The sequence below is a fragment of the Akebia trifoliata genome, chromosome 16, assembly GCF_017979445.1.
Source record: "Akebia trifoliata isolate Shusen 1 chromosome 16, ASM1797944v1, whole genome shotgun sequence".
NCBI lineage: Eukaryota > Viridiplantae > Streptophyta > Magnoliopsida > Ranunculales > Lardizabalaceae > Akebia > Akebia trifoliata.
The window spans coordinates 792655-820482 of NC_141390.1; the positions used below are offsets into that span (position 1 = coordinate 792655).

At 37.3% G+C, this 27828-nt stretch overlaps 1 protein-coding gene across 3 annotated transcripts; it reads right to left on the reverse strand.

Annotated features, from left to right (window-relative positions):
- Window positions 1-412: 412 nt before the first annotated feature.
- Window positions 413-27763, reverse strand: LOC147382147 (Haloacid dehalogenase-like hydrolase (HAD) superfamily protein). 3 transcript variants are annotated; one of them, XM_086427732.1, is made up of 9 exons: window positions 27615-27763; window positions 27329-27460; window positions 24140-24209; window positions 23849-24008; window positions 21528-21660; window positions 6227-6443; window positions 2197-2261; window positions 899-1168; window positions 413-713 (listed from the first exon to the last, which is right to left on the reverse strand). In XM_086427732.1, the coding sequence occupies exons 2-8, from the start codon at window positions 27419-27421 to the stop codon at window positions 914-916; spliced, it is 993 nt and encodes a 330-aa protein (XP_086283858.1). In that variant the 5' UTR covers window positions 27422-27460; window positions 27615-27763; the 3' UTR covers window positions 413-713; window positions 899-913. The 3 variants fall into 3 exon arrangements, with proteins under 3 accessions (XP_086283858.1, XP_086283860.1, XP_086283859.1); XM_086427733.1 differs by having other exon boundaries at window positions 414-713; window positions 21528-21609; window positions 27615-27762; XM_086427734.1 differs by lacking the exons at window positions 27329-27460; window positions 27615-27763 and adding an exon at window positions 24499-24573.
- Window positions 27764-27828: the final 65 nt, after the last annotated feature.

Genomic DNA, 27828 nt, shown 5'->3' on the forward strand with positions numbered 1-27828 from the left:
TTATCATCAGCTTATGAATACCCATTTTAGGGAAAAATCTTACTTTTGTGGTGTATCTGATAAACTACTAAGAAATTTGGTTCAATTTTTATTGTAATTAATTGAATTGTTTCTGTTATGGTGCTAACTTTGTGTAAAAATTTAAACTGACAATTAGGTCGGTAGATAAATTGATTTCTATGATTTTCAGAAAAAGCTTATATGGCCACCAACTTTCTTATCCCACCAAATTAGGAAATAAAATAAGTGTCTGGGGTGTGCAATTGAAATGCACTCCTTGTCATTCACCATCCATCTGCACTATTGCATGATATTAACCACGTCGTTATCGGCACCAAAAAATCAAGCCAACCCCTGATTCCCTTATAAAATCAGTAAGTTTTCAAACATTATCAAAACTAAAAGATTTCAATTGTGACCAGAGAAATAGAGAATTTGCTGAGAAATATGTTTTTTTTTATAAATATTTTTAACTCCCATATCATTTCAGTGTAAAATCTCATCAATTAGACAAAAACCATTGTCCCTTCAATGCACGTCCAAGTGTTTTTCAGAATTGAAATGTGGCCATGAGTGTCTCTACAACATCACAGGCAGAAGAAGCCTTGGTACTTAAAAAGAATTGATTGCTTCGAGTGGGTTGCCATCAGTGATGGGTTTTGTTACATTTACATCTTCCTCTTTGATTAACGATGACTCTCACCCTTTGAAACCTGTAAAAATTCAGAAGAAAGAATAATTCAGTTTCACATGGAACCATAAAACTGGAAAACCCCAAACAAAAATTCCTCATATTAGTAGATTTGGACAATCCAAATCTTCAATTTCATTGCCTCAAATCTATTAAATCTGTACAGCTTACGATCAAAATGAAGCCAAAAAGTCATAGATTTCTTACCGATATCGAAAGATGCTACCATGAAAAGGAGGGCAAAACGAATGATGGATAAGCATCATATTTGGATGCAAGAGATTGTACAGAAGATGAATCGGGAGCTTCACCGAAGCTACTTAGTCCAAGTTCAGTTGCATGGATCCCGCAAGTGATAAATGCAGATTGGATTCCTGCTATATTTGCACCTTTTATGTCATGGTGAAGAGAATCACCCACAGCTATACAATCACAAGCATCTACACCAGCCATGGCCACTGCTGATTTATAGATTATCTGATAAAAGGTTTTTAGTACACACATCAGGAAAATTTGCCAAAGAGGAATAAGGATCCATCATCTCAAGTAACTAAAAAAAAGTAGTGTTTACTGATTTTCACAATTTTATTACAATTTAAATTGTAAAAAATATCCATACAGATTGTATAGCTGACTCTCTCAACGATGACTTCCTAGCTATGTATCACTCTTTCTCTAACTAAATCGGTAAATCCATTTTCTAAAATTCTCATTTTCCTTTTGTCGTTCTTAATTTTTTTTCCTATTTTGTTTTTAGAAAGTAATGTCCCTGAGAAATTTGGGATTCTGTTTTGCTTTTTGATGACTTCAGAACAATGCACTATTTCTATCACTCATTTTCTTATCTAATCTAATCGTTAAGCCCTTTCTTTAAATATATATATATATATATATATATATTTTTTTTTTTCCCTTTTCCTTATGATGGGTTTATGAGATTTATAAATATATATATTTCTTTTCTTTTACTTATGGCTAGTTTATTAGATTTAGCGTTTAGTATAGAACCATTTTCTGATTAAGTGAAATCTTTACTTCTGCTATTAGCAATTAAATTGCAAAGTGTTTTCCTGTTTTTTTACTCATGCAATAAATACAGCCTATATTTTGGTCTCTAACATAGGATTAACATTTCCATTTTTCACTCACATGCATCCTACCAGTTATGATAATATCAGATGGATAAAAACATCTGACTGAGCTGATAATTGGCAAAGTTTTCATTTTCTTTTTGTTCATTTTTCACATAGAATCTCTCTCCGGGTGTATGCAATGAGCATATAGCACAGGCACAATCCAGTGGCACTTCAAAGTCCTCTTCTTGGACCAAATATTCTTTAAGATTTGTTTTCTTCTTCTCCCTCGCTTTCACAAGTAGCCAGGGATAATGTTAATGGTTAAAACAGAAAGTAGTTTTGGGTGGGTTGTAGATTTAAGTGTGGTTCAATTAACTAGAGTTCGAAATAGTCCAAAAAGAAATAGTTTTGGAATTAGGGTTGCATCACCTTATCAGGTTTACCCATCCATTTCACTTCTCCTCCAAGCTTTTCATATTTGGCTGCCAGTGTACCTAAAAAGATTTAAAATACTTAAATCATGACAAACAAATGAGAATGAGAAAGCCAACCACTTGTGAAGATGAGAAATTAAATAAAGCAAGATCAGTAGTAATTACACTCTATCCTTAACTTATGATGCAGATTATCATTATCATAGTCATCATAATGGAAGTCAGTTCGACATTAGGGATTACCGAAAATGAACAGCTTCTAGTTCCAAACTTGACCCAATTGATGACATGACCATGTGATACTCAACTAATTGGTGTGTACCCAACCCTTTTGGGTCCAATTCCGTGCATGGTAGATTTCATCCAAGCAGGCAGAGTAGAAGTTGATTATCCCTGGGCTCATAGAGCCACCTATCTTGTACAGCCTACTATACACCAGATCATCTTAACTATCAAAACGAAAAGAGAGAGGGGGAGTGATATCACCATGTGATTTTTTTTTATATAAAAGTTCATAAAAGTACAACAGCTGAGATAGTTGGTACTTCTTTGTTAGGATTCCATCAAATGGTTGTACCTGACTATGTGGACTATAAGTATACACCATAGAATGGAGTGATTCTTCTCACCCTCTAGCCCTGCCTCAAAAACTCTCCCCAATATAGATTTTGTATTGGCTCATTCCAATGTGTAAAAGATAGTAATTTGTGATATGCCAATTTTTTTTTCTCGCAAATATGAAAAACAGGAAAGATAGGAAAATGTACACTCGAACAAAATTAGATAAGAAAAATAATTTAAATATGTGAGGAGCACATACAAGCCTACTTTATGTGTATCACTATCATATTTTTAATTTAATCTTTAAAAAAGGAAAACAGTCATTCATAAGCGATTAGCATGACCTTCTATTGCGGAAGAATGCAAATTCTGGTGACAGGTATGTAATGCCCTGAAAATTTATTACATATCTCGAGGAATGAATTTTATGAAATTTGGTGATCATTAATCATAATTGTGATAGGATAGTTTTTTTTAGTCAATCATGTATTGTTAGTTGGTTTAGAATTGTTGAGAAATATAATTTTGCGTGAACTTGATTTAATGTTTATGTTAGTTGATCTAAAATGATAATTTAGAAGAATATTCATGAATATAAAGAGCTAATTCATATTCAGTTATGTTAAACCTATTGCGAGAAGTCGACTCTTAAAATGGTTTATCTCTTGACTTTTAATTTTGGTGTTGATCTCGTTAAGAAGTGAAAGTGAATAAAAAGTTGGACTAGTTGAATAAAGATTCAAGACGTTGAGGTCTGAAGCTAAGAATTGAATCCAATGAGGAAGTACATTTCCAATTTCTTAATTGTAGTTGTAGATTCATTTTGAAAATGTTTTTGTTTTTAAATAATAAATGAATGATGAAATATTTCAAAATTTTATGTTCAATATATGTATTTTGCCAAATTCATACATGTTAGATTAGAGTTTTGATATGCCGATGTTGCATTTATGTTACTCGTTATTTTGGTTGATGACACCAACATGCAACAAAATGTTTTAATTGTAAAAGTGTTTCTTGTAAAATTGGTTTTGAATAAAAACCAATGATGTTTCTTGTCATTAAACTAATTAGAATAATAAAGCATGGTACTGAGCTAATCGAACATAGTCTATGATTAATCAGAAACTGTTTTGATTAACCATTTAGTTTAGAAATAGAAATGTTATGGTGGAACAAAAAAAGGGGGATTTTTTAAAGAATTATAGAAGGAAAAATTATAATAAGTTTTTCTATGATTTTAATTAACTGAGCAGGAGAATTATTTTATGAAAAATTAGATATTTGATGCTCGTGTATTTCATTGTGATTTAAAAAAAATGTTTTATTCACTTTGTAAAGGAAAACCAAAGTTTTGGATTGATGAAAAAACATGATTTTCAAAAGAGGTTATTGTTCTTTTATATTAAAATCACATCGGAAATGCCATAATTTGTGATGTTATTGAGAATGTGATTCTTAGTTGAGTGTATATGTGGAGTGAATACCCAGGGTGAGATGCTTCGGCATATGCCGTGTACGCCTCGAAAGAGAGATGTGAGATGAAAGAGAGATATGTGAGACTACTTCAATCCGAGGATTGTGTAAGACGAGAGAAAAAAAAAAGAGTGGAAATGCTTCAACTCATTGCCGTGTAAGACACGAAAAGAAAAGAAATGAAAAAAAAAAATAATAAATAAATAGAAAGATGGTGTATTATGTTGAGTGATAGACTAGGTATTCAACTCACATACTTGGTTATTATTTTTTGTTTAATGTTTTTGAAAAAGATAAGTTTTATGTTTTCAAAAAGAAAAGGTTTCATGTTTTGTAAGAAAAATGGAAGTTTCATGTATATAAAAATAAAAAAAAAGGTAAAGAAAAGTTTTACTTCTATATTATATATATTAGTGATCTATTAAAGAGATTGTGAAAACTTACAAAGATTAATGTGTTGTGTTACTTCCGGAACGACATGTTACTCTAGGATAATAGTTGCCATGTCTGATTTCTTATGTAGTATGGCATGCATAAGAACTTGACATCACAATAAGAATCCGAGAATTTTCTTTCTATCTTTAATGGAGACCAAGATGTAAAGATAATTGTATAAATGTAGATTTTTATTGATGATCGCATGCACGTCAGATTGGCAGAAACTAAGATGACTAGTCAATGATCATTAATAGTCTATAATAGTCAAGAAAGAATGACCCACTTATTTGGCTCATTTCTTAAGGCCTTGGTCAACGGTCAGCTTGAGCCGGAAAATTAGTTACTCAAGTATGGCAGAGGCTAGCCATAGAATCAGGAATTAACAGTGGGGTTCCACACTAGTGGAGTATTGGATGAATCGTATCTTGACTGAGATGTTCACATCAGTCGTGACTTTCAAATCTCTATTATATTACTTTGTCATTGTATGTTATATTATGTGTTGATGTTGTATGTTTGGTATTTCAAGCTTACGACAATGTTTTATTTCACAGTTATTGAAATCTTTTAGACGGATTTATGATTTAATAAACTTGCATTGTTTACAAATGAATTTGTGTGATTAATCTACATATTAGGACTATAATCTAGAAATATACGTTTCCTACTAGGTAACTCCCCTGTTACTCACCCTACCAATCATCTCAATTATAGGAAGTGAAGTTTTAATGATTGATGATCAATTTTATGATTGTTGCAGTTTCGAGATCGGTAGATTTATGTGTTTTGAGTGTCAATAGATATAATAGGTCAGTTTATGTTGAGAGAGAAAGCTAGTATATTCTTGGCAATATGCGCCAATATTTCTTTCTGTTATATATAAGTAAAAGGGAGTTATCAGATAGGATTGTTACTTTTGTTTATGTATCATATTTAGTTATGCTTTTGCTGCAATATATGATATCACTGTTTGAAATTATTGAGTTATATGTATTTATCACGGTATGGGAAATATCTCACACCTCGATATTCTAAAACTTAGCGTGGAGATGCGTGTTAGGATTTTGGGGAGCTCGACCATGTCTATATAGTTTTCAAAGTACAATCTGTCCAAGGGGCATCGTATTGATGGCCAACGAGCCATATATATAGTTCAAGATGTAGTCATAAAAGGTCAGTGATCATAATTGGCATTTGTAATCCAAATTGATGCTCTGGAGTGCTATGTGACAGACGCATTCTAATTAAAAGAAAAAATCATATGATAGTAAGACTGACTATACTTTGTGGAGCCGAGTTTTGGGCAGTCAAGAAGCATCTGTTAATAAATTGAACCTAATAGAGATGAGGATGTTGAGATGAATAAGTGGAAAGACTAGAAAGGATGAAATTAAAAACAAATGCGTTCATGAAAACAGTGAAATTTTAATCAGTGAACCATGCCTAGAAACGTCCTTAGCAATCAACATATAGTATCTAATTTTACCAAAGTAAAAACACGAGAATTATGTATGTCTTATGAGACCACATTGTTGAGGTAGATTCCTTACCAGGCATAACACGCAAAGCTCTTGCTTCAACAGTTACAAAATCTGGATTTGCAACAACCATGGGAATTTTCTTAGATGCACAACCCTCTAATATCTTCTCAAGATCCTCGAGTTCCATAGGAAGAGCACCACCCGAAGGAAGCCCAAGAGCTTCAGTGCCGTGGGCCAAAATAAAATCTGCATCTTCAACCTTCTCCACCACTTGCAAGCCGAGGCCCTGAAATAAGAAATTTATTTACAATTAGAATTAAGTACCGTGTTAGTTGTTCTCTAATATAAAAAATTTATTATAATATCCACAGATTAATTTAAAATCATTTATATGACCATAGTCCAGATCCACTTCTTGTTATCAGAAGTGTTCATATCTACTTTCAAAATCTCCATCCACGTTCTTTTGGGTATTCCAGTCGCTCTTTTAGAACCTTCAGCTTGAATATTTCTTCTAACTAGGCCATAATCAATCTTCATTGACATGACCAAACCATATCGGTCAACTTTCTCTAGTTTTTGGCCTAGTGGAGCTACTCCAATATTTTACTCACTGCATTTGTTTCTAATTTTATCTTTCCTAATCTTTCAACTCATCCATCTCACCCTCCTCATCTCTGCTACGCTCAATTTATTAACATGACGCTTCTTGGCCACCAACATTCAGCTCTATAAGCATAGCCGGTCTTATATCCATCATATAAAATTTTCTTAGGTGCCTTGGAATGACAATAAATGCAAAACGACAGCTCATAGAGAGAAGAAGAAAAAAGAAGCATCTCAACTTTAGCTTTTCATATTCGATTACAATATCAGAAAAACAACAAATCAATAAAAAATGGTTAAATATTCAATCAAAACTCAGCTTTTGGAAGGGAGAAAATGTTCAAGTACCCCCAAAACTCATTTTTTTTAACTAGGAAATCCAAATGAGAGAACATTTCAAAAGCTTTTTAGAATTAAAAGACAAGATCAAGCAAGCCCTTTCAATTTGAGTTTCAGATTTTCTAAATCTTCATTTGTGTAGCCTCATATATCCGTAAGTCATCCATGGTTTTTGTAACTGCTTCAATCAATTTTTCCTATTAATGCCTTTTCAACAGTAAGTTCTGTATCAACTTAACTTGAGGTGATCATATGGTCTACATTAGCGACAGTAACTGATTCCAAAAACAGTCAAGAACTAATGAAGGATATAGAAGTAGATTTCATAGGCAACAAAACCAATTCTTCTAGTACCATCTACTTATTTACTACTTTGCATGGCATCCAAGAACAAGTAGGAATATTATATTGCATGAGACCATTCATCAATAGCAGGCACATTCACTATACCACATGTCATTGTGTTTCGATCTACTTCAAATAGGAATATTATATTGCATGGCCATTCATCAATAACAACCCAGAGGAAACAACCATGGTAGGCTATTCCATCAACCAAAGCTTTATGTAAACCCTCGTCTTAATCTTAATTAACCTTTTCACATATATTCCAAGAGATTTTGATGAAACCCCTTCATCTCAATAGGAGATATAAACTCATCAACACAGTTAAAGGAAATGAGTGGGATATGTAATAAAGACGTAACAAAGTTCAATGTTTCATTATATCTTATTATTTACCAAGCTAGCTCCTTTTAATAACATTTGATATTAGTGATTATTAAATAATTTGCATTGTTTTCTAGTTACATCACAGTGACCTCTAAAACAAAAACTTTTCCACATAGAAACATTATAAGTATCACAGGTAATTTTAAAATGTAACTATTGATTAGGGAAAAATGAAAAATTAAAGAAATCATACAAAAGGAGAGAAAAATTGTGAAATTAATTTATAAAGTTCAAGATAAAACATAGTTTTTTCCCAACAAGTGATGCTAAGTGTCGACAATAAATTTCTACGGATCTACCTCGAGATTCGTGAAATATGATCGCAAATTGATTTTATTGATTTTTGATGAAAAGTGGATACAGATCTCAGTGTTTCCTCTGATTAACAGTCAAGTACAAAATAGTGATGACGTATGTAGCTTTTCTTCTCTCCGTGCTTTGCGCTTTATCGGCTGAGAAGGTTGCTTGAACGGTGGTTTTGCTTTGTGCTTGATCTTCTGTAGAGGCTTCTGTAGATTTTCTTCTCTCCAGGCTTCGCGCTTTATCGGTTGAGAAGGTTTTCTTAGCTTCCGGAGAAGGGCTTTATGCTTGATCTTCTCTTTAGTCGGAGTCCGAATCTCTGAAGAACCTTGCTTTGTCTCTAGAGGAGGGCTTGAGAGCTTCTTCTTCTCTAGAGGGAGAGCTTCTGTCTTCTGAGAGAAAGTGATCCCGATTCCCTTCTCAATGAGAGAGGCTCTTGTATTTATAGACTTAAAGGTAATTTAGCTTTCCAATTATACCCCAACTTAAAGAGGTTTAATTGATTTGTTTAAAAGGCTAAATTTGTCCAAATCCTATTTTAAGGATTCTATGGATCATTATTGGGCCAAATTTATTTATTTGGGTATAAGGCCCAATATTTCAATGTGTGGATCACTTGTATTTACTGGATCATGGGCTTTATCTGCGAAAGTCCAAAACCCAAGCTTGTCGGAGGCACATTTCCAATTAATGGACTCAATTTGGATAGGAGGCCCATTAATAAATTTATGAATTTTTATTTATAAAATTTGTAAAGGCCTCCTCAAAATTTTGGTGCCTACAAATGCCCCCTCAAGGATGTGTTATTGAAAACGTAGTTGAAGATGGTACATCCTTGACTATGTTGATAGCTAAAATTTGGAGAGCATCCCCAACCATGTGTCCTTGAAATTATGCTTTAGAACTACCGTATGTGCTTAAGAATTTGTAGTTCGGTTTGGACAATTGAGAAGCTCAATCTTTTTTTTTTCATGGGATATATTTGGTAAGGAATGATGACGGAGTCTCATTGAAACAAATAGTTTGGAGTTCGGACCCTACACGTAGAAGGTTAGGGCCCATCACAAATTTGGCTTAGAAAATTGCTTTGGTAGTAGGTACGTGTCATATAAGAATTGGACTTAGATTCGCTTAAGCCCATTAAAATGTTATTTGTACCCAATTACTTAATCCTCTAAGGTTGGGTATGCCACGTACATGAGAAGTATGCAATCAAAGCCCTTGAGTTCTGATTTTTTAAAGAACAAAACCCATTAAAATGTTTCTGTATTGACTTTTTGTTTTTTGTTTTTTTTTAACCATTCCAGCTATCACAAACAGGCACGTACTTCTCACCTCCACTACTTTCAATTTGGGCTTTAGATGTATTGGGCCACCTCAACCACTTTCAATGTGGGCAATGATTTGGGCTTTAGATGTATTGGGCCATAAGGTGAGCAAAATTGCTTAAGTAAGATTTGAATCTTACTAAGTTAGTAAGCCTAGCTTACTATCTCTTTTTTTTTTACTGATTTTTTTTTTCACGCCTCTGTACTTCTTCTTCTTCACGTCTCTGTTGTGTTCAGCCACGTAGAATCCCACTCCTCTTTCACCGATTAGTTAGGATTCTCTTTCAATTTGGAGGTTTCTCTAGCTAAAATCCCATAGATTATTATGATCTCTCTACGGATCCAAGAAGTTAGTTTGTTTGTTAGGGAAACTCCTTTGCTTGGGGATTAGTGATATAAATAAGATCTGGCGGAATGTTATCTTGGTTTGTGGATGGTTTAGATGCGCCAAAACACTGGGCTACCATTGTTGGGTGCACCATTAGCCGATCCAAGCTTATGTGACCAAAGAGAATTGTCAAAGTACTCAAGAGTATAATGGCAACAACAGCAGTCATGGCAGAGATGAGGTAGATTCGACATGATAATACCTGCAACTAAGGTGCACGGCATCTCCAGCAATCACTTCTCTTTCTTCAACTCTTCTTCATCAAACCTTATCCTTTTCCAACTCCTTCTCATTATTTATTTATTTCAAAAAAAATTTTTTATCTTTACAACCATCTGCTTGCAGGAAATCCTTAAACACCTTTCCAAAGTAGATAGGAGTTTGTCTTCATCCCAAACTCAAACACAGAGAGTTTGATCTTTAAAGAAACGCCACACCCTATATAATAGTGATTGAAGATCACTATTGGAGAGCAAATTCTCTGAAATATTGGTGGTTATGACTTCTCAAGAAGGATAAATCTCTCTACTCTTTGTTAATGTCAACAGGTTTAGGTGGGTTTGCCCAGCAGATGAAAAATGGAGAATAGTTGATGTACTGTTGAAAGAACCTAGTGACCACAACAACGGGAGATTGGCTCATGGCGACGTCTTGAGAAAATTCTTAGAGGCATCTAATGATTGTGTTGATCAAAGACAAGCAGCAACCTCAGCAGCCAAGAACGTTATGATAACCACAGAACGGTGGTTGTTGATGGCTTCAATTTCATCAATATTTTGCTTTAAATCATCTTCATCATAGTACCCTGAATCAGATCTTACAATCTTTGGAGTCTCGGCCTCCTGAAGATGATTCCCATATGTTGGATGCAAGATCATTTCTGCAATGGAGCGCATAGTTTGCTTTAATCTCACAGTATTGAACTAAATCAATGTGTTTGCCCTTTCTATTAAACAAAGGGGTTATTTTAACTTCAACAAAGTCTTTTCAATAAGGTCCACAAGGTACTATTGTGGTTCTGATTTGGATTTTCTTCACGGCCTCATGCATAGATCATTGTTTTTTGATCCGGTTCATGGTGCTTGAAAATTTGATATTTTGTTTATCTTACTTCATTGGATTCTTTTTATGACGTTGCTCTAACATACACTTTTTTTTTTTTTGCAGTAACTTTAATCTTGGCAACTAACAACTTCAATTTTCGTTATCCGTTATCCTCCCAAGATTTGTACACGTCGAAGAACCATGCGACGAAAAACTTGTCCAGCTAGTTGGCCAATCTCTAGCGCAGCTGTTCATCAGTAGTGCTTAGGAGGTGACAACGTCAACTAGCTGACAAACGTCAATTGGCTAGAAAAATCACTTGACGCCGGATTTGTTCAAGCAGAAGAACCATGCGACGAGCTATTTGTCCAACTAGTTGGCCAATCTCTAAAGCAGCTGATCATCAGTAGTGCTTAAGAGTGGACAACGTCAACTAGTTGACAAACGTCAATTGGCTAGAAGAATGACTTGACATAAGATTTGCTCACACAAAATAACCATGCGACGAGTCATTTGTCCAGTTAGTTGGCCAACCTCTAAAACAACTGTTTATCAGTAATGTTTAAGAGTGGATGACGTCAATTGATTGACAAACGTCAACTGGCTAAAACAACCGTGGTACGCAAGCTTTATGATCATAGAAGATCCATGCGACGAACTATTTGTCTAGCTAGTTGGCTAACCTCTAAAACAACTGTTTATCAGCAATGTTTAAGAGTGGATGACGTCAACTGGCTGACAAACGTCAACTGGTTAAAAGAATCACGGTACGCAAGTTTTATGCACGTAGAAGATCCATGCGACGAACTATTTGTCCAGCTAGTTCACTAACCTCTAAAGCAACTGTTTATCAGTAATGCTTAGAAGTGGATGACGTCAATTGGCTGACAAACGTCAACTGGCTAAAAGAATCGCGGTACGCAAGTTTTATGCACGTAGAAGATCCATGCGACGAACTATTTGTCCAACTAATTGACTAACTTTCTAAAGCAACTGTTTATCAGTAATGCTTAGAAGTGGATGACGTCAACTGGCTGACAAACGTCAACTGGCTAAAAGAATCGCGGTACGCAAGTTTTATGCACGTAGAAGATCCATGCGACGAACTATTTGTCCAACTAGTTGACTAACTTTCTAAAGCAAATGTTTATCAATAATGCTTAGAAGTGGATGACATCAACTGGCTGACAAACGTCAACTGGCTAAAAGAATCATGGTACGCAAGCTTTATGCACATAGAAGATCCATGCGACGAACTATTTGTCCAGTTAGTTGACTAACTTTCTAAAGCAACTGTTTATCAGTAATGCTTAGAAGTGGATGACGTCAACTGGCTGACAAACGTCAACTGGCTAAAAGAATCACGGTACACAAGCTTTATGCATGTAGAAGATCCATGCGACGAACTATTTGTCCAGTCAGTTGGCGAAACTCTAGCGCTAGAGCATTATTGAGCATGATGATTTTTTTTTTTTGTTGATGTGGTTGAACCTGAAGTAACTTTACAGGCTGCCTACGTACCCAAAAATGGGATCAAACCATAACGTAGTTCAGATGGATGCTCTAAGTTTTGCCTAGACCGCCCTCTCGGATTTTCAATCTAGCGAGCTCAATTCTTTTTTTTTTTTTTGGACCGTTCACAGTTTTAACTCATGCGGGTCAGGAGTATCATGTAGTTTAAGCTCATACGATAATGAGCATTGCTAAACAGTTTAGGCTCGTGCCGAGGAGCATTGTCAAACAGTTTAGGCTCGTGCTAGGGAGCATTGTCAAACAGTTTAGGCTCGTGTTGGGGAGCGTTGTCAAACAGTTTAGGCTCGTGCTGGGGAGCATTGTCAAACAGTTTAGGCTCGTGCTGGGGAGCATTGTCAAACAGTTTAGGCTCGTGCTGGGGAGCGTTGTCAAACAGTTTAGGCTCTTGCCGGGGAGCGTCATTCTTTTAAGCATAGTATCTTTTTAGGAATTTGCCGTTAATTGGACCAAGACGTAATCCTTCTGGTGTTACAAGAAGGTATGCACCATTAGTGTATACTTCTTTCACTACATGAGGCCCATCCCATTTTGGATCAAACTTCTTTCCAGAACGGTGTGAGAGGATGATTGGTTGTTGTACAGCGATAACTAAATCGCCAACTTGAAAAAAACGTGGTCGGACTTTCTTATTGAATGCACGTGACAGACGGGCTTGGTAACACTCTAGTCGTTGTTGTGCTTCCAATCTCTTTTCGTCCAATGCTTCAAGTTCAGCTAGACGTAATTTGATATTCTCTTCGCAAGTTAGACCTTCTTGGATTGCAATCCTTAAGGAAGGTATCTGTCGTTCCAATGGGAGAACAGCTTCAACTCCATAAACCAATGAGTAAGGTGTGGCTTGTGTGGAGGTGCGGTATGAGGTTCTGTATGCCCATAATGCTTCTCCAATTCGTTCATGCCAATCTTTTTTCGATTTTGAGACAACCTTCTCAAGAAGCTTGCAGAGAGTTTTGTTGAAGGCTTCGACGAGTCCATTTGCTGCAGCGTTGTACATTGTAGAACATCTCTGCTTAATGTTAAACTTCATGCAGAATTGATCCATCAGCGTATTGCTAAAAGATTTCCCATATCTGTCATGATATATCGTGGAATGCCGTAACGGAAGACGATATTACTTTTGATGAAATCGACTACCGTTTCTTTCTTGACCTCTCGAAGGGGAACTGCTTCAGCCCACTTAGAAAAGTAATCTGTTGCGGCGAGGATATAGAGATGTTGCCTTGAAGATTTTGGGAGTGGTCCAACGACATCAAGTCCCCACCCGTCAAAGGGCCAAGATGCGATTGTAGGATGCAATGGCTCCGGCGGTTGACGAATGTAATCTCCATGAAATTGGCAAACTTTACATCTCTTTGCATGGTTTAAAGAATCTTTCATCATAGTAGGCCAGTAAAATCCCATCCTTTTTAGACTATGATGGAGTTTCGGCCCTGATTGATGTGAACCGCACACTCCAGAATGTGCTTCTTCTAAAGCATCTTGAATTTCATCATCTCCGAGACATCTCATCAAGATGTCATCGAAAGAGCGACGATATAATTTATCGTTGAAATATAAAAATCGAGGTGCCCTACGACGTATTTCGATTTTGTGCTTTAGGTTGTCTGGCAGCTTCCCATGCTGTAGATAGTCAATAAGTGGTTGTCTCCAATCTTTGACTTCGGCTATTTCGACGATATTTGCTTCATGCAATTCGCAATTTTCATCTATCAAAGGAGGTAGTACCCATCTATGGCAGATAGGGATACTCATTGTCTCTCCTTCTAGCATAGCCAAACTTGCAGCAAGACTAGCTAAAGCGTCAGCCTGCTTGTTTTCGACTCTTGGTATGTGTTTGATGATGACGTCTTCAAACTGACTTAGAAGTTGTGTAGCATATTGGTGATAAGGTACCAACTCATGTTTTCGGACGTCATACTCTGTTGAAAGTTGGTTGATGACAAGCTGTGAGTCACCATACACATAGAATTGGTGTAATTTCATCTCTAGCCCGAGTTCTAAACCAATGATCAGAGATTGGTATTCTGCAACATTGTTTGAACATAATTTCGTCAAGGCAAATGAAAATGGCAATACCTCATTTTGTGGGGTGATAAAAATTACACCTGCCCCCGCTCCATCTCTTCTAGCTGCGCCATCAAAGAACATTCTCCAAGCTGGAAGTACATCAATAGAAAATACTTCTTCGTCAGGCAAGTCGTGAGATAATTTCCATTCAGCTGGAATAGGATGATCAGCAAGAAAAACGGCTAATGCTTGTCCTTTTACGGCTTTTTGAGGGATGTAAATAATCTCGAATTCTGATAAGAGAAGGGCCCATTTAGCTAGTCTTCCCGACAAGACTGACCTTGTCATGATGTACTTGAGTGGATCGGCCCGCGCAGTGAGTCGAATTGTGTGCGATAACATGTAATGTCGGAGTTTCTTTGTGGCAAAGATAAACGCTAAACATGTCTTCTTGATAGGTGAATAGTTTACTTCTGCTCCAACAAGAGTTCGACTCAAGTAGTAGAGTGCACCTTCTTTTCCTTCGTTATTTTCTTGAGCCAACAATGCTCCTAGTAACATGAATGTTCTTTGGTGCCGGCATCTTTTGAATGGCTTCAATCTTGTTTCGATCGATTTCAATACCACGATGCCGAACCACGAATCCCAAAAATTTACCCGAGGTGACTCCAAAAGCACATTTTAATGGATTCATCTTGAGCTGGTACCGCCGTAATCTGTCGAAGGTATCACGTAGATGTTGCAAGTGATCTTCTCTTTTTCTGGACTTTACTACTAGGTCATCAACGTAACATTCCACCTTGTCATGTAGCATGTCATCAAAGATTTTCTGCATAGCTCGCTGGTAAGTGGCACCAGCATTCTTAAGTCCAAAAGGCATAACTTTGTAACAATATATACCTTTTGAGGTACGAAAGGCTGTAAGCTCCTTGTCTTTTGGCGACATTCGAATTTGATTGTAACCAGAAGATCCATCCATGAAAGACAAGGCTTCATGTCCTGTAGTCGCATCAACCATAAGTTCTATGATTGGAAGCGGAAAATCGTCTTTTGGACATGCATTATTCAAGTCACGAAAATCGACACATACTCGAATTTGTCCATTCTTTTTTCTTACTGGAACTATGTTGGAAATCCAGGTTGGATACTTTACTTCTCGGATGAAGCTAGCTTCTATCAACTTGTTGACCTCTGTCTCAATCTGTGGTATCAACTCTGGCCGAAAACGACGTTGTGCCTGTTTTATTGGGCGAACTCCGTGTTTAACTGAAAGCTGATGAACAGCGATCTTCGGGTCAAGTCCTGGCATTTCTTTGTAAGTCCAAGCAAATACATCTCGGTACTCTTGTAGCAACTTGAGGTACTCGGCTTCTTCATGCTGGTTTAGAAGAGTGCTAACGAACGTAGGTCGTGGCTCTTCAATTGTCCCTAGATTTATTTCTTTTAAGTCATCTACAGTGGCTTGTCCGCCTTCTTCAAAGACCGGTGGAGCATTTTCGAGTTCTTCATCTGAAGACGTAGAATCTTCTTCAGGGAATTCCTCGATGGTAATATGATTTACCGAAACGATATCTTCAGAATTGTCTGTTTCAACAGTTGAAGTTCTGTTGTTGCTCGTTTGGTTTGTGAGGATGATGGTGCGTCGTTTCACAACCAATGCATCTGATATCGAGACTTCTAAAGTCGTTTGTCGTTTCATGCGAGATGGAATAGTGTTATGCAAGCCACTACTATCTTTATGCTCCACATGTTTATTCATTGGCTTAGGTCGACGTCGCGATTCTTTTCGTATTTTTACCCCAACATTCTGACTAAGTCTAGATATAGCAGACGCACGAGGTTTATGAATCCGTACATCATGATGATCATCTAAAGCACCTAATCGGTCAAATACCGACGTGGTCGAGACGTGGCCACCAATTCGATCAAAGACCGATGTTCGTGGAATTGGTGTTTCTTCAGACTCATCAATGATTTCTATTGTAGTATGTTGCGAAGCAGCCGTCTTCATCTTAGAAATTTTGATTGGAGCTTCTGACGTATACCCTAGCCCCGCTCGTGTGAATGAAACCTTTTCTCCAGCTCGAACGAGTTTGACTTGTGTTGAAGTTAAACCATGAATTTGATCAGTTGGTAGTAGTTCACCCAATCGTACGGGTTCACCTTTTCCGTAACCAGCAATTTCGAATAACTTTGAAGTTTTAGGACCGAACCAACTTTTGGACTCTACTTTTGCGAGGTTGTCTTCATGGTTCTTCGCAATTGACGTAGTTGGGACAACGTTTTCCACTGGTGTCCTTACTATGTAAGATTTTTGGAGAGGTGTAACCGGGAATGTCAACTCTTCTTTCAACGTCTCCAATTCGATTTTAGAGACATGAAGTTTAGTTTTTGAAGAAATCTCTTCGAAAGGTGATTGTCCCGGCTTCCGTCTCGATTGTGGCACGTAGCGAAGCATTGGGGTTGGCGATACAACTGTGGATGACGCGTCCACCATTGATTGACTCACTTTCATCTGTCGAGTTTCTGGTTCTTGCTTCTTACTTCGTTCTTTTTGAAGCAGAGGACCGGGAGAAATCTTATCGGCGTCATTCATATCATGCTTTCCTTTGTCAGGTTTTTGCTTATTCGAAGGAGGTACCGAAACTGGAAGTGCTTCTTGAATGACATCCCCTTCAAAATAGAATTTCGCATCTGCAAAATACGTTTCTGCCTTGTCAAACGGTTGATCTTCGGCTATTACACGCTTATGCACACCATCTTGGTAATACTTGAAGCATTGATGTAATGTGGATGGTACTACTCCAGTTTCATGTAACCATGGTCGACCGAGAAGTAAATGATATGAAATTTTACAATCAATCACGTGGAAAAGTGCTGTTGACTCCAAATCTGCAATAGAGAGCTTGACTCTTATCATGCCGATCGCTCTTTGACCTCCCAAGTTGAAGTCCTGAATCATCAACTTACTGCGAGCAAGTTGATCCGATGAGATGCCAACTTGTTTCATAGTACGAATTGGCATGATGTTGACCGCAGAACCACAATCCAGGAGGATTCTTTGAATTTTAGTTTCCCTCACATAACCTGTAACATAAAGCGGCCTATTGTGAGGTCGAGACCCCAATTGGAGATCCTCGTCAGTAAAGGTGATTGTGGCCATGCACAGACCATCTTCTGGTAGATCTATGTTGGGTTGAACTTCTTGCTTTGATTCAGTTGAGCTTTGCTTTGAAGTAAGTTGAACTTTTTGAAATTTACTGGACAAATCTAAGTCGACCTGCGAATCATTTGTTTTCGAGGTGTTATTGTCTTTGTCAAGTCTTTGATCTCCATTACTGGAAGTATTAGGATGTTCTTCGGACCTATCACCGACATCATCTTCTAGCACTTCTGCTTCTACTTGATGACATGAAACCGTGCAGACTTCTTTTAAGAGCTTCTTGGGTAAGAATTCTAGAAGTGTGACTGGCACACGAGGAGGTTGCTGAAGGATGTCTTCGGGGTCTGTAGGCGGAACTCGGAAAGCCTTCTTCTTTGTTGCTTTCTTTCGTTTCTTTGACCCTGTACTTGGTTTTGACTTTCTTTTATTTCTCTTTGGCTTTGGAGTAGAAAGAGTTGGCACGTATGTAGGACGTCTTTTTCGACGAGTGACAACCGTCCACCCTTCGTCGTCAACTGAAGTAGATTGTGATATACTCGACTTTGAATTTGAAGTCGGATGAGATTGTGGTCCTTGTTGAAGTGAAGTAGGAAATGTGATGATTTTTCTTTGATTTGGCCTTGCCCCCAACGTGGGATGGGCCTTTTCAACATCGGAATGTACGGATATGAGTTGTGATGGTTGAGGTAGAACTTTTGGGATTTGTGAAGATGAAATCTGCGTTGCATACTGACTTACCAAGAATATTGGATCAAAAGATCCAAATGTGACAGACGTCATGTTGGAAGTAGCAACATTTTCGGCACAGTCAAGTTCAATTTTCCCTTGACGTGCCAAATCCATGATTTTCTCCTTGAAGACGAAACATTTTTCAATTGGATGACTAATCACCCTGTGATAACGACAATACCTCGGATCATTGTCGCGACTTGCTTCTTCGGGTCGTTTGGGTATTGGAAGTTCGATGAGCTTTAACTTCAGTAGCTCTTCGAACATGCCCAAGACATCAGCATCGGGAAAAGGGTATTCTTTTGCCTCAAGCTCTTTGAGAGTTTTCCAGGCTTTTCCTTTTTCTTGTGTTGAATCAGCTCGTGGCTGATCTTCTCTTCTTTTACCTGTGATTTTGACAGGTTTGCTGGTAGTGGTGGATAAGACTTCCTTAGTTTTGAAGGACTTGCCATCCTTCTTTTCTTGCCTTCGAGGCTCGTTTGGTCGTGGAGTCTGGTGCACAGCTATACTCTGCTCCATGTCGTGGGCTCGAGTAGCAAGCTCTTCGAAAGTGTGGCTTGATTCCTTTCAAGATGTAAAGGAGTTGTCAGTGCATCCCTTGAACACACATCTCGATAGCAGAAGATTGGGAGAGTCGATCCATGCAGTTGAAGGAAAGATTTCTCCATCGCTCTATGTACTCGATGACTGGTTCATCTTTTCTTTGTTTGACGGCAGCGAGCTCCACCATACTTACTGTTCTTCTAGTGCTGTAGAAGCGGCCGAGGAACACTCTTTCAAGTTGATCCCAACTATCTATTGAGTTGGGTTCCAAGTCAGTGTACCAATCGAATGCATTGCCTCGGAGGGAACGAACGAATTGTTTCACCATGAAATCACCGAATGTACCGGCGTTGTTGCAAGTTTCGATGAAGTGGGCAATATGCTGCTTTGGATTGCCTTTTCCTTCGAACTGTTGGAATTTTGGTGGTTGATATCCTGCCGGAAGACGCATTTGTTCGATGCGTTGAGTGTAAGGTTTGGAGTAAACCAATGAGGATTGTGGCATACCCCCATACTGAGCACGAATGGTGTCAGTAATCATTGCTTGCAGTTGTTGGACAGAAAGCGAGGCAACAGACCCTTGTGGTGGATCTCGAGTAGCTTTTCGTGAACCAGAATAATCTGCCCGTTGTTCCTCTTCATGCGGAGCCATGTATGCTTCAGGGGTGAATCCTGGAGGATGGGAAGGTCCAGCACTCGACTCATTCTCTTTGTCTTTTTGCTCCAAACGGCTGGCGAGAGTTGCAATTTGAATGTCTTTGTCTTCCATTGCTTTTGTTAATTTGTTGATGGTGTCTGCCATTTGGGCAACTTGTTCCTCCATTGTTAACGCTCCAGCTGTCATCACTGCTCTGATGGATGTGTGAGTTTGTGACGGAGAAGTAATCGATAAAGATCTAGACGATCCCTCGCTTGACTTCGAATCAGATCCAGAATCTGACGAGTCGTCTTCTACCACGTCCGCCCACGATTCTTTTGTGGTAAGTGCCGTTTTTGTGACACGTTTCTTGGAGTGATGCTGGAGAGGCTCCATTAGCTTCATTCCACCAGTCTTTGTCTTTGTTCGTGTCACATGATGATCGTGACTAGTAACCTGATCAGATTCAAGATTGGAAGAAAGGATTTTCTTACCTTTCTCAGTAGCGGCAGATGCGATAGCGTTGACGTTGCGAGATGCCATCGATGCTTTAGGTGATGTTCTTGCAGTTGACTGAAAGATGAGAGGTTGAGATCGTCCCACCGGGCGTGCCAGAAATTTGTCGACAATAAATTTCTACGGATCTACCTCGAGATCCGTGAAATATGATCGCAAATGATTTTATTGATTTTTGATGAAAAGTGGATACAGATCTCAGTGTTTCCTCTGATTAACAGTCAAGTACAAAATAGTGATGACGTATGTAGCTTTTCTTCTCTCCGTGCTTCGCGCTTTATCGGCTGAGAAGGTTGCTTGAACGGTGGTTTTGCTTTGTGCTTGATCTTCTGTAGAGGCTTCTGTAGATTTTCTTCTCTCCGGGCTTCGCGCTTTATCGGTTGAGAAGGTTTTCTTGGCTTCCGGAGAAGGGCTTTATGCTTGATCTTCTCTTTAGTCGGAGTCCGGATCTCTGAAGAACCTTGCTTTGTCTCTGAGGAGGGCTTGAGAGCTTCTTCTTCTCTAGAGGGAGAGCTTCTGTCTTCTGAGAGAAAGTGATCCCGATTCCCTTCTCAATGAGAGAGGCTCTTGTATTTATAGACTTAAAGGTAATTTAGCTTTCCAATTATACCCCAACTTAAAGAGGTTTAATTGATTTGTTTAAAAGGCTAAATTTGTCCAAATCCTATTTTAAGGATTCTATGGATCATTATTGGGCCAAATTTATTTATTTGGGTATAAGGCCCAATATTTCAATGTGTGGATCACTTGTATTTACTGGATCATGGGCTTTATCTGCGAAAGTCCAAAACCCAAGCTTGTAGGAGGCACATTTCCAATTAATGGACTCAATTTGGATAGGAGGCCCATTAATAAATTTATGAATTTTTATTTATAAAATTTGTAAAGGCCTCCTCAAAATTTTGGTGCCTACACTAAGAACAGAGCTATATCATACAATCGAAAACAATGAACATAATTAAGAGAGTAAATCAACAATTAATGTAATAGGATAGAAGAATTAGTCATAGTTTTTTCCCAACAGATGATGAAGCTGAAAATGTAAAGTGTCCCGAATTATACTCCTCTCACTAGTAAGAACTACTATTTGAGGAAAAAGAAAGAGTTTTCAAAAAAAAAATTATGGTTCAATATCAGATGGACATGAAGTCATACAAACAAATATACTAGTATTGGAAACTTTAGAACAACCCCATTTTTTATTTGGACATAAATGAGATGCATTATGGATGTATAATAATTATTAAACACATTTGGACACAATACCAGACAACAGTTCTGTTCTTTAATTCAAAGTGCTGACACCTCAGTTAATGCGTTCCTTCTCCTAACAATTTTTTACATAGTCATGCCAGTGTTACTTGTTATACCAGGTAGTACAGTGTCTACATGTTCAAAAAATCACCATAATTGTTATGTATTGGTAACTCTCAGTCAATTGATATGGTATACTGAGCGAAAAGAAGAGAGAAGAGTTCTAAAACACATCAATCATATTAGCATACCTCGAGAGATATTGCACCCCGATCACTCCAAGTCATGTGAATACATGACCTTCCTAGTGCTGCAAACCATTCATCATCCCTCCTATTTATGACAAAAGCCACACAATAGATTCCATATCTGAGAAATGCAACTCTACAAACAGAATATTATATATATAAGGTAATCATTAGCAACGATGTTCAGATCTCTGAACTCCATTCAAACACACAATGTTGTGCAGATCGGGAAATAGGAACCACTGTCTGATGAATCCTATTAAGAATTTGGCTAGGCGAATAACTCTCCGAAACAGAATAAAACTCGATTTGTGACATTCTTTTGAACTGAAAGAAAAGATTGGGTAAGCTTACCAAATAATATTTATATATTGGGTGGTCACACTAATCCAACTGAGTTAATATTTGGCATAGCACCATCACAGTCAAATTTAAGAATACACAACAGGAACCTTGTAATTAAAAATAAATAAAAATAAAAATTCTATGGATAAATATATCTGAAGGGTATGCAAAACTTGGCTAAAGCCTGGATGACACAGCTGTCTATGTTGAAATAAGTATGTTGCCCTGGTCGGTTGAAAAGAAAACATTTCATGATTCCTGAACACCATGGTTTTTTGAAATTTCCTGACAAATAAGCTGGTTTTTGTCATATGTATAGAACGAAAATAGAGGAGCACAAGCTCTGCAACAAAACAATGTTCAATAATTCATTGATCAACTTGGCACTGGCTAAGTTGACTTTGGTTGGAGGAACTCTAGTATCTGGTCCAGCTCCAATTCTATAGAAAAACAAACACTTATTCTGGCTTGTTTGTTCATAGAATAAAAAAGTGCGAAATTCAAACTGCCATATTGGAAAATAATTATCAGAGTTGAGTATAGACTGCCAACTTTCAATAAATTCACTACGTCTTCCCTCACTCAATTTAGTAAAATAAGGAACAGAAGAGAAATCAGAGTTGAGTATAGAGTGCCAACTTTCAACAAATTCACCAAGTTTTCACTCACTCAATTTAGTAAAATAAGAGAAATAAGAGAAATCTCTTGAATGTAGTTGAAAAACTTGGCAAGGAAGGCAATTTCAAATCAAGGAGTTCCAACCAAAGTTAAATCAACAAGAAGCCTCAACATGTCATCATTCCTTAAGGGCATAATTATTCAAAAGAAAAAACATGCATTTTTGTGTCTATCCCTAGAAAAACAAAGCAACCCACATTCCTCAATGAGACCTCAATCCACTAAAGAAGAGGATAAAAATCTTGGTAGGGAAGCTAAATCGCCCAAAGAAAAAACTGAGATGAGTCTCATGCTAGCTGAAAGAGTCGATTAGGAGTTAGGTAGGATATGTTGAAATGCAAAATTCATCGTACCAACGATGTGTTGGAGTGACTCGACCAATATTGAACATGACTTGGCTAATATAAGGATGATGGACAATGCCTTATGCATCGTAAAGGATAGCATCACTACACTCCAACACGCTCAACGCACTAGTGTCACATAATATAATACCAAATACTGCATGGATACTTCAGCAATACAATTTATCTAGGGAAGTATGGGTTTTCTTATATGATTTTTATTTTTATTTTTTTGATAAGCAATTTTCTTATATGATTCCTTTGGAGTTAGTTGGGCCTTACCTTATTCTGTAATGGACCTATTTCTAAGTTGGTACATTCAGCCTTCTCTTCTAAAGGAAGGATCTATGAAGATTGTTTCCAATTGTGATTTGTTAGGGCCTTTATAAGAAGCAGGTTTTTGAAGGTAAGGAGGAAGATATGCATTCCACTATTCTCAGTATCAAAGTTCTTTTGTATTTTTGGTAGAAGGTTTTTACGACTTTGGAGGTCTGTTGTTTGAGGAGTTTGTGTTTAAATGGGAAAATGCTGCCACGGGAGGGAAGCTCATTTCTTACTTGTGTCATTGTTCTTCTGGTCTAGTATTTTCCACGTAGATCAACTCGATTGCCTAGGTTTGCTTTCTTGTTTCCTTTGCTTTTTAATTTAATAAAATTTTACAGTAGCAAATGTATTGCTAACAATATATCGCAAACAATCTTACAGCAGAAGCTTTGTGGTATTATAATTTTTACCCCATTATTGCATCAACTAAGAAGTGATACTTAGCCTAAGAAAAATTAAAAATTAGTACATGGTATCAAATTATATGATGGGATATTGATACCCGTATCCCTGACTTTGATTTGACAAACAAAGAGTCATACCCATTTCCTTTATTACTGTCTGTATATGGGCATCATAGACCACATATGAGGTTTTAATCCTTTTTTTAAAAGAATATATAGCAATTCAAACCTTTGGAGGTACTGATGTGTTAATTCTCCACTAGTGATGGCCCCTAGGAAGAGAGAGGAATCAAATCCGAGGCTCTTCATCTTCTCGATGGTCATCGATGCACGTCTTGAAGAATTGCTTATGATCACCATCTTGGCACCATGGCTTGCTAGCTTTTCTACTATTACCCACAAAGGAAATTAGTTGATGGTAAGCACTATCACACCACTCAACCAAAAAAGAAAGCTACCTGTTACGATACTCAACTGGAAAGGATTATTAAATTACCAAAACTAACAAACTAAAACATACATGTTGAAATGGCACCCGGGTAAGGTTGTTTCCCATCATGAAGAACTCCAAACTGATCTAAGAACCATGCCTACACAAATACATAAAATTAATACAAACAAAGGCTCCCACCAAGGTAACGGATTAGTTAGATTTTAAGTCTGTAACTAATAGCACTTGTTAGGAAAGTAGAGTTTTATTAGAAATAGACCCACTTGGGAGGTTGTGGGTTCAGTATTATGACATTCAGGTTTCTTTGGTAAAGTTGAAATCACCAAATTCCAAGGATTAGCCTGGTCAGGCACAACAAATATTGTCAATGGACCAACCACCACGTTTGTCAAAAAAGAAGGAAGAAAGTGAAAAGAAACGTAATTTACCAAGTAAAGTGCAGCTCCCCAGGGCTCCTTCTTCCTTGACGGATTGGAGTTTGAGTCTTACATATACACCTAAAGAAGGGAGCATCCCATACTTGCCCAACTTTTGAGCCCCATTATGTGGTTAGGGTTAGAAAGAGGTGAAAAGTCCTCATAACTCTCTCTTATTTCTCATAATTATAATTCAGGTTGGATTTTCATCTCAAAAGAGAAGACAAGATTAATTTCAAGAAGATGTCCAATGCATACAAGGTAAAATTTACTTTCCATGTAATCATGCTATAAATGAACTGTTGTGATTGATCTATGATTGTAGATGCCATATTTTGGGTCTGACCTGGCCATCCAAAATGCTATATAGAGCAATCTAGTAAAGTGTTGTTGTAAAATACCGATCTAGGATATTGTGGGTCTTGCCAACTCAATGGCTCATTAGGTGGGCCCAATCGATGCATGAGATAAAACACGGTATGGTCTAGTAGTTGGGGAGGAGACCAACTATAGATACCCAGCAATGTCATGGGACCACTTCCAATATCAACAAAAGTATTCTTTGCAATGTTACTCATAGGAAAGGAGCTGACAACGTGTCAGGTGGGACCCGACACATGATCATTGTCCTTTTAGATGACTCCATACTTAGGCCCTTAGGTGTCATTTAGAAGGGGGAATACTATTGAAAATATTTCTCAAGCAAGTATTAATCCTACTCTAAAATCCTTTCTATTTCCCTTATGTCACTCAAGTTTTCCTTCTTGTTTGATGCAATGATGACCTAATAGTCCTCAAATCAGTTTAAGCAAAAGCCCAAACCGGCCCCACCCAATCTTGCAACTGATTTGTATGCTAATGCTCATTTGCGAATGACATCTCATGCGAACGCTCACGTTTGAACAACAATCAACATGTACACTCAAGCGCCTAAGATAACCTCACCCCTTACAATGATTATAAATAAATTCTAACATATCCTAATTCATTCCCAAAGTTACAATATAGAGTTATGACTCGAATTTACAATAAAGAGTTATTTGGCCTCAAATCATTTGGAGTAAGTATCCTAAGGAAAGTGTTGAAGTCAAAGCCCATTTTCTAATACATGAATTCTTTATCTGTTTGCTTTGAATATTTTATATTTGTTTTTAAACTTTGTTTTGAAAATAGTAGTATGAATGTAGCCAATGGCTCAATGCTTTATGGCATTGAGACATTGGATGTCCTTGGGAATTAAAGTAGCCCACCTCCACTTCTTCAACTTTAATTCTCATTTAAGTAAATGTCACTTCTCTCTTTGTTTTTAAATAACTAACACATAAGTGTGTTTATGCATGCCAAGACTTGTGCTCATTTGTGAGTGGTGTGTATGCAAAAGTTGCTCTCTTTCTCTATTATTCTCTTGTGTTTCTTCTTGAGTTTTTGATAGAGTTTGCAACAGAGTTGGAGTTGATTTCCAAGTCAAGAAAGAAGTGTGTAAGGAAGAAATTTTCCAAAGTGATTTCGGATTGCTTGAAGCCCCAGATATTTCGGGTCACTGAAGATCTCAAAGGAGAAAGTCAAATTGATTTCGAAGTGGTGGCGTCGGACTTAATATTTTTTTCATGATCAAGGAATTTTTTAAGGTTTGTAATCTTTTTGTCAGATTGATTCTGAAAAGGTGTGTAATCATTTTTCTTTGATTAGTGAAAATTTTTTACTAGCCTTTCGTCCGTGATTTTTCCTCATACTTTTAGGAGGTTTTCCACATTAAATTCAGTGTATGCTCTCTCAGTCATTTTCTCTAAAGTTTCTTCTAGGCTTGAATCGATAGTCACACTAATTACTGGACACCCAGTCCTAACAAAGTGGTATCAGAGCTTAGATTGCTCTAGGTGTTGATGGTTATGGACTAAACCTTTAGTGTAGAGAAACTCAATGACACTAATTGGAGTTTATAGAAACCCAACGTGGAAGATGTTCTCTTCCTTAAAGACTTAAATGTACCAATTGAGGGGAAAAAATAAGAAGCCGGAGAGTATGACCAAGGCCGAAAGGAACAAGTTAGATCGAAAAGCAATGGCCACTATTAGACAAAGTGTGGCCGATTCAGATTACTTCAATATAGCTCAAGAAAAAGTGTTGAGTTTGGTCCCACATCGGACACAAATTGCCTTGTCTCTCTCCTTATAAGATCCTGGGCCTCTCCACTCATTGCCAATTGGTTTTGAGTTGGACCCCCAAATTTATCATGCTATACGAACCTAATGCTCTTATATTCATAGTTCTCCCCTTCTCCAATAGATCGGTCTTTTGGAGTAGTTGGTCGCTCAACAATAATCAAGGTACAATTCCTTAGCTAGAAATCCAACATTTCACTACAAGTCCAAACAAATAGATGTGACGTACCATTGGATTATAGATGTGCTCGAATATCAAACCCTTAAAAATTAAAAAAGTTCATATAAATGAGAATCCATCAGACATGATGAAAAAAGTAATGACAAGGGACAAACAAGAAACTTGTTGCACCAAGTCTGGTATGAATTTTCTAAATTGGATTTGAGGTGGGTGTGTGTGTGTTTTTTATATTTGTTTTGAAAATAGTAGTATGTTGAGTTTCCAATGTACTGAGTCAAACGAGTCAGATATGACTCGAATTTACTGAGTTTGAGACGAGGTGACTATGAATCACTTTTCTCATACAAACGGTGTATCACTCGACAGATTAAGAGTACCAGGTAAGGTAACAATGATGTATAGAAGCCGGGTTGACTCGAACGATTCAACTCAGCGACATAATTAATTTTTAAAATTATTATTATTATTATGGGTCAGGTGGTGAGGTCGATAAGTTTACCTTGAATGGAAGAGTTTCTGCAAGGTTTCGAATCCCATTTAAGCTCTGGAATAAATGAGCCTCTTTCGACGAAATCGAGCAGCTCGGAACCATTTATTTCTTTTTCTTCTTGAATGAATCAACCACTCTTTCCTGAAAATGGGTTGTCGATTTCATCTCAAAATTAACACAAATCTTCCAAAAAAAAATATAAATGAGACATAAAGGACTGTTTCGATCGTCATATATTGGGAATTGGGAATCCAAACCAAACAGACCCGACATTAGTTTCCTTCTAAATTCTTACCCAATGATTCCGGTTCAGTCTCTTCTGCTGAAGATGGTTTGGGACTTTGGCTCATAAAAGTGTTCCTCTTTATTTATTTATTTTTATTATTTTTTTAAGAATTTCTATTAACACAGGACCTTTTACTTACAACACATCTTTCCTTTTGAAATTAGGGGCTTTTCCCAAAACATGCACATCTTATGTCAAAATTCTGGTTTAGTACACTAAGCCC

Coding starts and splice junctions, on each gene's coding strand:
- LOC147382147 (XM_086427732.1), bottom strand. CDS start 27,421: ATGGTTCCGAGCTGCTCGATTTCGTCGAAAGAGGCTCATTTATTCCAG. Junction 24,210..27,328: donor CAGAAACTCTTCCATTCAAG/GTAAACTTATCG, acceptor GTATTTGTGTAG/GCATGGTTCTTAGATCAGTT. Junction 1,169..2,196: donor GGATGGGTAAACCTGATAAG/GTGATGCAACCC, acceptor ACCTTTTATCAG/ATAATCTATAAATCAGCAGT.